Here is a 15,156-nt window from a genome sequence, read left to right on the forward strand (position 1 = left end):
TTCTTCGCGGTGAGCTTCGATCTCTGTAGCCGGACTGTGTAGACAGACTGCGTGAATTCGGAAATACGGATACTGCCTCTAGCAGCTGTGGGTGTTGAGTTTAAGACCTCTTCAAACTGCAGTGTTGGGCTCCTGTGCTCTTTTCGTGCTGTGATTTTCATGTATTTTGGTGTTTTTTAATAATCGACTAATTGGTTTTTCCTGAAATTTACATTTCGGGCGTTTGCCCCTGTTAATTTATATCTAATGTGCTGTAAACCTGCCTTAGCTTTGCTGGTGCGGGTGTTGCTCCCCACTTTTTTCTTGTTTTCTTTTTTTTTTTGGGGGGGGGGGGGGGGGGGCACCGAAAGGAATTGGAATTGGATATAAGCCACTGCGGAATTCTCTTTGGATAAACACGCAGACATGTCGTCTTGCGATGCGCAGTTGCAGCTTTGCGGCAATGTTCTGTCAGAGTCCTTCAATACTTCTCTGGTCATGAAACTCCCGGCCAAGTTTCGTACGGGGACAAAGGCTACCGCGAGTAGCGCCACCGCAGATCGGAGGGCATCGGGCGGCCGCCGCTGCTCTGTAGCCAGACGGGCAGGCAGGAACGCAGCAGCAGCACGCCCGTTCGCACCAAATTTTTTCACCACTCACAAAATGATAAGTCCATTTGAGTGGCCCACGACACGTAAAGCGAAAGTGGAGTGCTGATAAGGCGGCGAGCGTCTGTTTTATCTTACTCCGTGGTCCGTTCCCTGCCAAACGCGCTCTGACCACGCCCCCGGCTACCCTCCGATCAACACCAGCGCCGCGGCGCGGAAGCGTACGAAGCTCTCCCATAGCGTGATGGCGAAGTTTCATGACCAGAAAGGCATTGACGTACTCTGGTTCTGTTTTACAGTCTGGCTGTAGATAGGGTTTCTCGATGTCCTCCCATCAAAACTCCAGAGGAGGCTGCACGCCACTTGGAAGCGCAAGGGCGTTCTATAGCACGAACTCGGCAGCAGCGAAAAGGAATGAGCAGCGGCATAGGAGGCAGGTCAAAGCCACTTGAAAGCGTAATGCGGAAGCGGATCGCGAAGCAAAGCGTGTCGAGCCTCAACAGGACGAAGCCCTTCCAGAACGCGGGCGGTAGCAAAGCGCCTCAGGCATTTGGGATGTCTGAGACGCTTTGCTTGGACATTAGGGAGTTTTAGCACAGCGGCTAGCGTACGATACGGTCGGCGGGTACCGGGACCTAACTGGGCAGGTGCGCATTCGTTCTGCGGGGACGAGCGCCCCGCCTCACCGAGCCCGGGCATTCGTTCCGGCGGGGTGTGGCCCTTCTTGCCATGCCCGCACGCGCATGCGCAGTCGGGTCCCGGTACCCGCCGATCCTAGCGTAGCGTACGCTAACCGCTATGCTAAAACTCTCTATTAATAATAGTGTCTCATTCAGACCCTTATGTGCTTAGGTGTCTTCGCAGTGACCTATGACCTCGTGTCAGTTGCGATAACACTTCTCCTGGGTTCGTAATCGGTGATTTCAATGTGGGTGTGTCGGGAATGAAAAGGGAGCGGTTTACGTGTTTCGTGTTTGGTACATTCTGCTTGCTATGCCTCACCAATCCGGCCCAACCGACAACCCAGCACCGTTGTGCTGCTGAGCCCAAGGACGCGGGTTCGATTACCGGCCTCGGCGGCCGCTTTTCTGATGGAGGCGAAAAGCGAAAACGCCCGTGTGTACGATATTTCGGCGCGCGGTAAAGATCCCCAGGTGGTCAAAGTTAATCCGGAGCCCTCCACTACGGCGCGCATCATCGCCTGCGTTGCGTCGGCGCGTTAAACCTCATAATGAATGAATGACAACCCAGCACTGTATGTGCATCGATTTGATATTATCCAAGAATGTGCCTGCAACTGCAAGTATGCCGATCCGTGTACATTATAGCGACAACGAAGCAGTTACTAAGTGACCATGGTTTTGTATTCCCGGTCGTCATCGAGATTTACATGAGGGAATGGCCTTGAATTCTTTATACTCAATCGCCGAAGCGTCGGCGAAGAAAACCATAGGGTAAATTCGGTTCGGCGTACTTGGCCGATCGTTTGTATAAGAAAAGGGCGAAAAATGATGTGGACGGTTTTGTCTGTGTTAAAAAAGAAAAACGACAGAAGAGGCAAGACTTTTTTACTCACACCTGACTACAAGATGTTTGAACCTTTTGTAAGGGAGGGAAGTTGGCAACTTGGCACAGATTCATAATGAAAAAAAAAAGCGCCCTGCTTCATGCTTAGCGAACGTACCATGTGTTTTAAGCAAAACTGGCTAATTTTGAACCACCCGATTGGCCGCTTGACATCGGGAAGAAAGGCATGAGTGCCAGCTCTATGTATCGAAGCACGTGTATGGATGCTTCGCCACAATACACCAGATACACCATACTGACTATACCTGGGGTCCAACGAAGTAAATGATGTGAGTGATAAGGCCCGCTACACGATTTGCCTCAAAAGGCTGATCTGCACTTCGCGTAGCAAGCACGAGGGTTTTCATTGTTCAGTGTCGTAGTACAGAATTCATTTCTTGTCAACGTGCGCGCTGGTGCCCGTCATTGGACGAATTCGTTGATGGTCGCACGGGTTGGTCATTTGGGTGCTGTGTGGCGAAGCATTTGCACGGTAGTGTCTTTTTAGAGTGTGGATCTCATGTCGCGGCCGCAGACACTCCTGGAAAACACGCAGTCGTGGGAATTAGAATGCTGACGAATTTTATTACCCTATAAAACTAAAAACAATATCTGCCTTAATTTTTTATGCAGATGCCATAACCGTTTACCTGAATGTGCAGAACTGCATCCCCCTGAAAAGATTCGCACTTCTCAATAATCACGTGTTTTAGGTGAATGGGGAAGTGATGGCATGCTTCAGTTGAAGCCTGTAACAGTGCCACAGTCCCCACAGTAATTTTCAGGTGCCAACAAGTGCAGACACGCATAAATTTTACCAGCCTTTCCTGTAGAAAAGTCCCAGTCAACCGCCACGCTTACACCGTGTTGCAGCTGCGCTTACACAGTGATGCCAAGTCGAAGCAGAGTTTACGTGGCGTTTATTATATATTGTTGCCTTCCATTTCCTTATGACGTTCCACCTCCAACAATATTACTATAAACCGTGTTCACATCGAGCTGGTTTTAACCAGTAGGCCGTTTTTGTGCATTCATGCAATGTACCAATCCACACTGCACCCGGTCGTGCAAAAAAAAAAGAAAGAAAAAGAGGAGAAAAGAAAGAAAGAAAGAAAGAAAGAAAGAAAGAAAGAAAGAAAGAAAGAGAAAGGAAACAACAACAGCATTTACACATCAACGAGTTTTACCACAGGGACTAGGAATATAAACGTGCATCATACGGCGGAGAGGCGAATGAGCGAGCAAATTCAGCATAGGGTTTATCAAGCACCCAGTCTTCCCAGGGTGCAAAAGGGGGAATGCAATGGGAAGAAATCGCAAGGTTCGTGCTCATTTTAAACTCCTATACCTCGGTTACATACAGCGCCGTTGCCTCAGACGAAAGCCGCCGACACCAGTAAGGCTACACACGACAAAATATATAGCGTTAGCCAGCTACGATCTGTGCTGCTTCTCTTTTGCCTATAGTCGCTGGGCAGCCGGTTAGGATGTTGCGAGGCCTGAAAGGAGGCTGGTCCAGACCAGGTTCTTCTACTCGGCGGTGCCTGCAGGGCTGACGGAGTTTGCAGGGTTGACGGGACTGACGGCGTTGACGGTGTTGTTCACTCCGTTCGTGGTCTCCGCACCTCCCTTGACGAGGACCTCCAGGAAGCCTTCCACGTCATGCAACTCGCGCGACAGAAACTTGGCGGCGACGGACCTCGGTCCGGCCGTGGCTGGCGTCAGCTGGAAGTCCACCCAGGCTTCGCTCCTCGGGTGCACGCCTCTGCGAATGGGGGACGGGGCTCAAAACAAATGCAACCCGTGCAGAGCATGCATTCACATGAAACTCTCTCGCTGCACTCGTGAATCCTTTACAGTACTCAGCGTTACTCAGCTCTCGACAGTTCGTCCGCCCACCGTCTTTTGGTTCACCCCTGCACCTGTCCGCGTCGCATTTTAACACGAAAGTGTTTTATTCCGGGATACACAAAGATTTCCATGACGCCATATCCGTCACGGAAATAACGCCAGTACAACAAAGCAAGCGGCCTGTAAAGGGTGCACCCCAGCACAAAGGGTCGTCTTGTGGGGAAGCAACCTTTAGTACTAAAGAGTACGTTATACTCAGGGTTGTGGGTTGTTCGTTTTCGGGTTTTATATTTTAACACGAAAGTGTTTATGCCGGGATACACGAAGGTTTCACTGACGTCACATTCGTCACGGAAATGACGCCAGTACACCTTTGCCGAAGCGACCCGCCAGCAGGGCGTCGCTCGTCAAGCACCCCCACAAGACAGCCGCCAACCCCCAAATCATGCTCAGCTGCAGATTTCGCTGCACATTTCACTATCGTGTTTTACCGATTCCTATGACGGATGAATTAATCATAGTTTTTTTTACTGTACTAAAGAATCGCTTACACCTGTGCTACGCAGAAACTTCCAATTGACAGTGCACTACTTACTTACACGCGCTCCTAATACACAGGCAATCCGCCACTCGAAGACAATGCGTTCGAAGGGCTTCGGTAAATCTTCGAAATGGCCGTGTAGTACAGGTATTAAATGTGTTGGTTGGTGGCACAGGAATTTCCCCATAGATTGGAGCAACAGCTGGGCATTCGCTTTCCCCTCAGTTTAAATTTTCCGGACTGATGAAAATCAGCAATGAGAACCTTCCCAGGAAATCAACTTCATTGTCCTTTGCTGCAAAACGCTAAACACTGCACTGTTTTTTTCTTTCAGGCGTTACTGCGCTTTTGTGAATGCTATGAGCACAATTAGGCATTTTGACGTCCTGTAACATGCGAACCCGTCGAAGTTGCCATATCGACAATATTACAGTTTGTACTGGCGGCTGTAGACACATAAATTACTGTTAGTTTTAAGAACACAAGGGTTGAAGTTAGTGTTTTTTTACGCTTTGTAACCTACCCATGGTATCTATTTCCAAAAGAAATTTTCCGCGTCAACAGGTCACGTTGCCATGCAACGGACACCTAAGAAATACTGGGCATTCTACTCTCGCAGTGTAGCAGTCACAGTAACGTGAGTTTAATCTGTAGTGTTGCAAAGCAGAAACTTAATTACGCCGACCTAGTATCTTGCTTTTGTCTAATGAAATTACAAAAAAAAAACACCACTGTGCCCCTGTTCGCCAAGAATGTTTCCTAAACATTTCTTTAACGTTTTATTAAAATTATATATCACTGTGATCCCCTTCGCGTGTTTCAATGTTTTGTGCGTGTATCCTTGTAGATATGAGCACCGCCTGTAAGGTCCAATCAGTGCAGATATTTAAAATTATTCATACAAAGTTTAACTCACTTGTCAGTTTTGATGGCCAGCATTAGATTGAGAAATTCGCCAGCCATTCTGCGCTGCTAAGCCTGCGTCTCTTCTCCCACTCGAGTAATACGAATTGAGTTCCTTTCAGCTAAGTTCTCCCTCTGTGAGACCTCAGAGTTTTCGGCGAGGCAAGAATTTTTCTCTGAGGTTCCCGTGACGCACAAAACTTTCTCACTACTGGTATTCAATTTTGTTATTTTTCATGTAAAGGAGCATCATCAAAAACTAACAGCCCCGTGTAAACGATTTTACCGACGACACCCATATCCCATTGTACTTTAAATTTGCTTTGGACACCAATGCTTTCGTGCACTTCTGTTGCTGCTCTTACGACATACATGGGCAGCTGACTGACAGGTTGGAGTTTTGTAAACAGCTCTCAAAGTTCAGTTATTTGTTAACAGAAACACTAAAATTTCCTGTATAAAGGACATACACTGCCACGTGCAGTTCATCCAGCGACCGCAAACTTTGCAAACACCAAATTTTCCCGCAGGAAACGAGCAAGGCCACGTACAGTGCATCCAGTTGTGGAGACCGCCTAAATTTCTTCAGATAAGCGAATCTCGTACACAATGAGCGTGGCTGCCTTGTCACTTGCCTGGTGTGGGAACGCCCGAATAACTCAAAACTTTCTGCGTGAGAACGGTATTAAACACGCGTTTTAAACAGTCTTTATCTGTGTATTCGGTATTGCTGGACAGTTATCTACGTTCCGTTTTCTTTTGATTTCATGCACTCATTAACCGTGATATATGCCATTTTGACTTTAAATATCGATTTCCAGAAAAGTTTTTTAAAAACTTTTTTAGAAAAGTTTTTTAAGAAAAACGGTTGCTTCGTATTAAACATCTAATACGCGGTTGCCGAAGTCGTTTCATTGCACAGAAGCGCAGGCAACATGCAATATTAATTTTTCTTTTCATTTTCATTATCCGGTATCTGGAGGAATAATTATCCGTGTTACATGAAAGGGTTAAAGGTTTACTGAAGTGACTCACTCTTTCAAGGCAAGGTAGTATGGCTGCTTCAGTCCCGGGCCTTCAATAGCGAAGTAGCATCTGTTGAGCTTGTGTGGCAAGGGGTTCTGAAAGCTTGCTGTGAAGGTCTGCGGCTTCCCAACTACCACGTCACCATGTGCCTGCACGCGGAAACAGGCGGTTACACTAGCTCTGTTGTGAACACCACTCGGTTATAAGAAGGACAGGCTACGGCATATTGTATTTTGCTACTTTGTGTGCAAATTTCCCGATTCGCATCCACATCGGGCATGTAAGCATAATAACGATTGCGCGCGTTTGGTTTTCTGGGCGTGCACACAGCAACACAGTATGATAGAGAACAGGGGTGCGCGAAGCTTGTCCCCAATCAGTATAAACCAAATCAAAACTCGAAACCTCAAACCAACCCTTAACCAAACTCCAGCCGATGTCTTATCAACCCGAACCCGACCAACACTGAACCGTGTCGGAAAGGTGCGGTCGGATAGACGTCGGCTTCGTAACGCGAGGGACCCAGGTTAGATTCCGACCACGGGAAGCGTTTTTTTCCCCTGAGGCGCTTGATGTGCCTTTGTGGAAATCCATTGTGTAACTTGGCTACCGTGCAGTGCGCTTTGGGCGTAACGATTGGCGGAATCAGTGAGGCACAGAAAGCACCGCTTTAAAAAATGGCTCAGGCTTAACGCTTCTAAGCCTAGTTATCATGAGCCAAAGCAAAGACTACGTACACAGTGTTTCGGGAAAGTTTGCCTTGTTTGAGATTTCTCAGCCGCCTTCTAGTTATTTTTACTGGATGATTGGATTCATCCTTTCGCTTGCGCTAAAGAGCACGCACAGACAGCCCAGCCGGCGCACCACCGATGGCGAGACTGAGGGACCATGCGCCGGCAAAGCAGTCGGCAAAGCAGTGCTTATATGTGCATGTATCCTGTTGTGAGGAGACGCTTTTCACGGCAAGGAGAGAAGTGAAAAAGACGAAGCGCCTGTGCCGGGATGCGTGTTTTCAAACGCTTGGCTGCACAGAGCACCCACGTGACACGTGTGATGTCATTGCGCGCGCTATTCTTTTGAGCGCCTGCTAAAAGGAGCCCATTGTTCGGGCTCTGTAGCCTCGGTGTAGAGTACTGAGAACTGACGCTGACGGCCCGCGTTCGAGCCCCAGCAGGTCTATCCCTTGTTTTTTTTTTCATTGCTTAATTCTTTTTCTAAAGTAATTTTTTTAATGAAATTTACTCGTTGTTTTTGTTAGAATGGTGATTTGGTATGTTTTAGGTCGCTTTAGGTTTGGGGCGTGGCCGATGACAATTAATTACCGTTCTGCATGGCATGAACAGACATGTCACGTGGGTGCTCTGTGCAGCGAGGCGTTTGGAAATACGCTTCCGGAATCAGGAAGAGCGCGTGACGAGCACGAAGAAAAAGAAAAGGAAAGGGAGGAAGAGGAAGAAGCGGAACAGGGGTGGCAAGTTGTAGGCAGGAGGAACGCGGCTCTCGGCGAGCTCTCTGCTGGACGCGAACGCCCAGGAGACTCAGAGCCGAGCCACATTTTCCTCCTGGACTTGTAGACTGCCAAAACCGTTTCTGCGGGGTCCTCACCATAGCCTCTTTCCATGACAGGCGAGCGCAGAGGCAACAGCGTCGCATCATCGCACGGCATCTCTTACGAAACGGCAGCTCTCGGGCACGACAGCGCCAACGACCGTCGCACCGAGCCACAGCACGGAAGACATCGTCCTCGCACGTGAGCCAGAATATCCTGTGTTGGACTTTGTATTATAGAAACTGTACCGGATGATGATATTTGTTATGCTTCTATTTGTGTATTTTCTAATTGTCTCGTTAATATACTCTGCTTCTGTCCGTCGTCAAATCACCTCATTTCTTCTCCGCCGAATCGACCTTATCCTCCTTATCACTAAAACAATCTGCATCACACCTGTTTCGCTATAGTCTTCGTTACTGTAAACTCAGTCCACGCAGTTTTCATATATCTGTCGCTAAACACTGGCATTTCCACGTGGCTGGCGTGCACTGAACCGCTTGTGCAGACGGCCCAATCACCGCTGGGTGATAAGGCGCACGGAAAGTGCCCGTTTCACTCTCGCCTAGTCGCTCAGTACCGCGGCGGTGAAGCTCCGAGCAAGCAAAGCGATAAGGGAAGTGCAGCGTGCGCACAGGCAGCTGAAGGTAATTTCGACCCGATGAATGACCTTGAAACATGTTGCGTAATAGAGGCTCTAAAATAGGTTGCATGTAGGGAGGCAGGCTGAAATATAGAAGAAAATTGGTTAAGGTGTCTAAAGGTCATCCGAATTTCCTTTTCTCACGTGCCGTAATGGAATACATATCAACAGGGTGCGGTTATAACCTGCTTTCTGCAGCGAACATTGCAATGTTACTCTGGTTGTAGATGTCGGTGAAATTGTAGCAACGTCCTTTTTTACTTTATTTGTTATATATGCAGGCTACAATGTGCACATTGCGTTACTGCCCTGACGCAGTAGAACTACCGTATTTACCCGATTCTAACGCGCCCCCGATTCTAACGCGCTGCCGATTTTCCTGGCACAAAAACCGAAAAACTTGCACCTCCGATTGTAACGCGCACGGGACTTTGTGACCCAGACAAACGAATGCGAGAGAAACGGGCAATTTATTTCCCGAAGTAATCTCACTCATCTCGCTCCTCGTCGCTCTCCGCTGACCACAACATCTCGGCCTCGGTGCCTTCAAGCGCGTTCGCGATGCCACACTTCTGAACGAACGTTCAACCATGGTCGATGGGATCATGGCCCATGCCTCGCACGCCCATCCCGAGAGCTTCTCCAGAGGTGCACGCTTCAGCCGACCGCTCGTTTTGAACGCGTGGGAGCTGCTGCTGCCATTGCTGTTATCAAGCGCGCAAGTGAAACGATTTGACGATTTGTATGAACGCCGATAGAAAAGCCTAGGCGCCTAGACTTGCTGCGTCCGAAAAATCGTTGCTAAAAGCTTTGGCGCCATCTTGAGATGGCGATGGTGATGGGTGGGACGAAATTTCCACTGTTTCGGCAGTTTCGGTTTTGTATCCGATTCTAACGCGCATGCGATTTTTCGGCCTATTTTTTCGGAAAAAAAGTGCGCGTTAGAATCGGGTAAATACGGTATATAACCCTATTATTGATAGTAACCTCTAAGAAATCGACCCAGGTCGGCTCCACCACAACGCTCCGGAACGACAAATCAGCGTTACCAAATGTGTGAATTTGGCGAATGACAAAGCCCACAGTAGGATTTGAGTAAAAAATAGTATCTGCGCAGGGTCAAAAGAAAAAAAAAAAAGAATGGCACAAAAACGCGAACGCTGTTCGTGCCCGATGACAATCGCGCGTAGCGCCCCTGCGCAGATCTATTTTTTACTCATCCTACGGTGGACCTCGTCATTCGACAAATTCGCACATTTGGTCACGCTGATTTGCCGTTTTGGAGCGTTGTGGTAAAGCCGACCGGGGGCTATTTCTTAGAGTGTAGTTACCAGCTCAACTGTGCCGCAAGATTCGTCATTGGTCACAAATGTTAATTTGGTCGCAGTGCAAGATGCGTTTCGGTACGTTGTGGTGAAGCAGACCCACGGGAGGCGAATTTCGCGGGTGTCATGTCCAGTGCATTGGTTAATTAGTACTCCCTGTGCGCAGACGGCGTTGTACGAAACGGAAGTTGGGCTGAACATGTGAACAATGGCATGCCGACATTTAATCTCTTCATAACTTCACCTGTAATGTTTTAATACTTGGCGTGAAACTGCCAATCTTGGCAGTTTAATGTTGGCAAATAATCGTTTGCAAAGCTCCTTTAGTTTAAACAAGTAATGTCCCGCACTTGATTATGCGGACGGACAGACACGCCTAGCGTCCAAGTCCTGCTTGAGGAGTCATTCCGGTACGACGCCATAGTTGGCCTGTACCATCGCTCAAATGCTAAAATACAAAACTTCATGACCGTGATGCAAACATAAAAGGGCCGAGGATAAACGCGAAATGGCGACGAAGATTTCGCGGCGTAAGAGTGTAGAAGTTTTTCGGAACCCTGCCGTGTATGCTCACTTAGGCCGGTCGCATAAGTGTGCAGAGAAAATGGGTTACCTAAAAGAGGTTATGGAGCAGTAGCTGCGTCAAGAATTCGCCAACTGCCGTAACCGCTAACGTTGCGGGCTGGCCAGTGTGCTTAGACACACCAAGTTCACGGCTGACAACTAAATCAAAACTATAGTTTTGATTTGCCAGGACTATAGTCCGGGCAAATTAGCTGTACTTGGTTATGTAAAACTTAGAAAAAGTTCCGTATCACTCGGAATGCAATGAAGTTGAATTACTTCTTCTGGGCATATAAAAAAATATATATAAAGCCACTTTTCCGCTCTGCACATGGAAAGTTGCCACTGACACCCGGTTAATCCGTTCTTATGGCTTCAGTTTCGGGGTCTGTTTAAAGCCTTGACACGGTAAGCGGGCTAGCCGTGCGCCGCGAATCCATGCGAGGCTTTTCAACGTAAGTAAAAGCTGCGCAGTTGAAGACGGCCACAAAAAGGGATGAGACACCGGACAGGCACAGACTTGCAACTAACATTTATTACACAAGGTCACATATGAATGAATGAATGAATAAATTTATTATAGAAAGGATAGCACTCTGGCCTGTTGGGGGAAATAGGGGAATGGGTACAGCCGGAAGCACCGCCACTACGCATGCACAAAACAATACGATAACACCTCCAATAATAATAATAAAAAACTACAAAACAAACAAACGAACTCCGGTCATCAATAAACTTCATCTCGCTGTTGTGTAACCAGATCGACGTTACTGACGCACTCATGACCCAACTTTCCAACCACCTTCACAGCGGGGATTGGAGCCATTTTTTTCCCAACCCCTTTCAGTCTTACATTTCTCTCTTCCACGATCTCCCGCTCCCGTCCTATCCTCGATATCCTGCACCTTTCAATCCTCGCACCTTACGCTCGTGCGCTACTCCTCCCCCCCCTGACGCGAGTTTCTCTAATTGCTCCTTTCCGGTCCCTACTTCAGCTTCTGCCTGTCTCCCTCTTGGCTTTACTGCTCCACTCTCTTTCCCTCTCCGTATATCCTCTCCCTCCTCTAATTCCCTTCTCTATTACCTGTTCACCCACCTTGCCCTTCTCCGCTTTCTCTCGGCCTTACATTTTCAATTACCCATGCCAACTCACTCACCTTCACTAACCATTCCCCATTCTTACCCCACACACTCCCGCTACTTTTTTTCGCCATTCCTCTCTCCTCTCTTCCTTCTCTTTCTATACCTCACCCACTATCCCCCTTCTCCCCCAGGATAGACTCCTCTACCCTCCTCTTACCCTTGTCTAATCTCATCATCATCACCAATTCCTCTTTGCCCCTTCCATCTCCTCCCTTCATATTCGCCTTCTCTAATCGTACTCGTCGCCCTCCACTTCATCTTCCCCTTCCCAGTCCTCCCCTGCCCACTAAGCTGTTCTCCCATCCTATTCTCCTTCTCCCTCCCGTATTCCCCTCACTGTATATGCCTAGGTGACCCTCCTTCCGTTTCCTTACTACACTCTATTCCCATCACCAGTCACTTATCCACCCATTCCCAGTGTCTCAACAGCCCAATAGTAAGCAGGCTCACTTGTAACATTTCTGGCTGAATTGAGTAAGACTTACAGACAGACAGACACCCTCAATCGAGGGACCCGTGGGAGAGGACCTAATGCTCTGCGGCAGCACGTGTTGTTCGAAAATGCCAACTTCGGGCGCACTTCGTCAGTAGCCAAATCTCGACATATCCTCAACACCTCATAATTTTACTTATTTCCCCAAAATGTTCCCGAATGCCTTTCCACCGCAACTTTACGATGCCAAACTTAGCATCACAAAAAAAAATTGTTATATCCAAGCCATATATGCTGAAATTCCACTGTATTACTGCAAAAATTAAGGCTTGCTGGCATATTGTTCACTGCGGTCTCAATTTTTGTCCTATTTGCATCGTTTTACAACAGATATACGACGCCCATAAATTTTGTGCTCTTCTCTAACGGTGCCGCCACGGAAATGGGTATCTTTTTTTCAGGAGATAATTTTTATCCGCGGTGACCATGGGCAACAATTAAATCTATTCGGAACAACCACGTTATCGTTATTATTGCGTGCTAGCAACTGCATTATTTTATTTACCTTGATAACGATATCCGGCACACGAAGCATGAAGTCTTCTTGAGTTATGAAGTCGTACTTGACTTCAGGAACGTTTGCCATCAGAGTGATCTTGAAGATCGCTTGGTCCTGAGCGTCCTTGAGGTAGTCCTGGTAGTTCACCTGCAGGGTGACCGTCTCCTCTGTAAAGCCAAAGATGTCATTTCAGAAGCTATTAAATTGGAACCATTACTAATTTCTTAGTTTTCTGATGGGGAACGATAGTCACGTAGAAAGAAACCCGCGTGGGTGAAAATATAATTTACAGCGTGGAAGGAACATGACCTTAGGGAAGATTTTGTTTTAAATCAAACTAACGTCGGGGTTAGGGATAGTTGGTTCATCATTAAACTGTGAAACAGCGCTCGTGCCTGTGTCTTCTCTTACTGCCTTCATTTAAGCGCTGTTTCACAGTTTAAGTTTTGTGTTTTAACATAGGGGAAATGGGAAGACTGAGAAATCTAAGCATTTTGATCGCAATAAACGATATATCGCTATATCTGGTATTATTATAGATGCTGTTACGATTCAGCGCGCCGCTACCCTGTGCGCGCGTGCTATAAGTTGTCGTGTGCTGCTGGAAAGATAGTCCTCCGCAAACAAGCTACAATAAGCGGGGTCGTATTGAGACTTGAATCGGCGAGCGGACGCCGCCTGCGGAGATCTCTGTCCCCCCCCCCTCCCCCCCCCTCCCTTCCTCTCAGACTCAACGTGGGCCGGCTATCACGAGACCGGGAAAAAGTGTTCTTGTGTGTCTGTACTCTGTTCAGACCGTGTGCAAGCACTAGGAAGGCGGTGGAGCCGTTGACGCTTCCGTGTGTTAATTCAGCGCTTTCAGCAACATATCCCAGATCACTTCTGGCCTCCGTAAGGGCGAGTCGCTCTGCCCGAGTCATGCTGTAAGCTCGCCCGCAAGGTTGCTGTTCCTGTATAGTCGCTGTCCATCTCTCGCCATGCAGTAAACCAGTTAAGTTTTCTCTCGGCTCTTTGTCGTCATCACCAAGACAGCACTTCTGCTCGCCGCTCGTCCACCACGCTATCACTACATGACGTAGGCGACGAAGCTTGGTACGGAGACGCCTTCGCCAATGTGACAGTGTATTACACTTAAGAGAGTTGAGTGGAATATCCTTCTCGGGGATCACTCTCATCGGGGGTAATGGTGATGTATCCAGCGCAATGAGGGATGATGAAGTGTAATCCGCTCCTCGCCTTAGCTTGAGGTACGGACCGTGGAGGATTGTGATGATGATGATGGTTGGATGTTTATGGCGCAAGGCCAACTAGGGTAAAGAGCGCCAAAACAGTGGTTTTGTATGACGGATGAAGATGTAAACTCTAAACTCGCTGAACAAAAAAAAAACTGAAATCAGTAAAAGACAATGAGGATGGCGGGTGTAAAAGGCCAGGTTGTGATTGTGCGTGGCACGAAATTAGGTATGAAAAATTACGCGTGATAGGAAATGCGGTGTGAAAACTTGATTTCGCTAGGAAACTTAAAGGTGCATTGTAGAAGAATCATGGGATCACCCGCTAAAAACAATGCTATGTGTAGTGGAATATGTTATCTGTATAGTTGAGGGAAGTGTTTGTGTTTTGTTGTGTGGAGTGCTTTGCATGTAATTAGAATATGAATTACGGATAGGACCTCCCCACACCTGCTACACAAGGGTCTTGGAGATCCAGTGAGCAGATGGGAGTGTGTCGCGTATGTCGCCTATCAGTAATCTAGCTAGGCCAACTTGGATGAATCTGTTGTGTGAGTCAGTAGTGTATCGTACCAAGTGTGGTTTTATTATCTGTAACTTGTTGTCCGTCTGTGTACATCAGTCCGCTTGCCATGTTTTGCGAAGGTGTTGTCTTATGCGTGGCTTGAGGTCGGTGTAGGGTATTGTTGTTATGTCCAATGTGTTTGCAATTGCAGCAGCGGCGGCCATTTGATCCGCTGTCTCATTTTCCGTGATTCTAGCATGGCATGGAACGCAGAACAGGATTAGTTGAAAATTTTTAGCATATACAGACATTATTGCAATAAAAACTAGATCGACAATGTGTTTTTTTCTGGTTCTGTGGGACGACAATGCACGCACAACGCTTGAAGGATCTGCAAAGATGACGGACTTAAAAATTTGTTTTTTTAAGAATGTGCTAAATTATGAGTAAAATGCCGTATGCTTCTGCTGAGAAGATAATGGTGTGTACGCTCATGGTTCTGCAAGAATTGAAATTAGGACCATGAGCGGCGCACGGCACCATAGTTGAAGCTCTCGAGGCATCACTGTAAAATTTGACACATCATATTTATCCTGCAGGGACAAGAAGGGCTGCAGAATCGCAGGTCTCGGAACCATGTTTTTATCCATTTTCATAAAAAATAAATCACAACACACAGGCTGCAGTTCCAATGGTGGTACAATGTCAGTAAATGATGATGATGTGCAT

The 15,156-nt window shown here is 47.6% G+C and overlaps 1 protein-coding gene across 1 annotated transcript in view; it reads right to left on the bottom strand.

Moving 5' to 3' along the window:
- Nucleotides 1-2,718: 2,718 nt before the first annotated feature.
- The window catches only part of Tg (Transglutaminase), a gene marked incomplete in the record, with an annotated part of 73,910 nt that continues 61,472 nt past the window's right edge, over nucleotides 2,719-15,156 (bottom strand). The window contains 3 exon segments of the mRNA XM_077686211.1: nucleotides 2,719-3,918; nucleotides 6,484-6,623; nucleotides 12,697-12,857. Coding sequence (XP_077542337.1) covers nucleotides 3,684-3,918; nucleotides 6,484-6,623; nucleotides 12,697-12,857 — 536 coding nt within the window.

This window comes from Haemaphysalis longicornis, unplaced genomic scaffold, assembly GCF_048455015.1.
Source record: "Haemaphysalis longicornis isolate Haplotype H1 unplaced genomic scaffold, Haemaphysalis longicornis Haplotype H1 scaffold_1, whole genome shotgun sequence".
NCBI lineage: Eukaryota > Metazoa > Arthropoda > Arachnida > Ixodida > Ixodidae > Haemaphysalis > Haemaphysalis longicornis.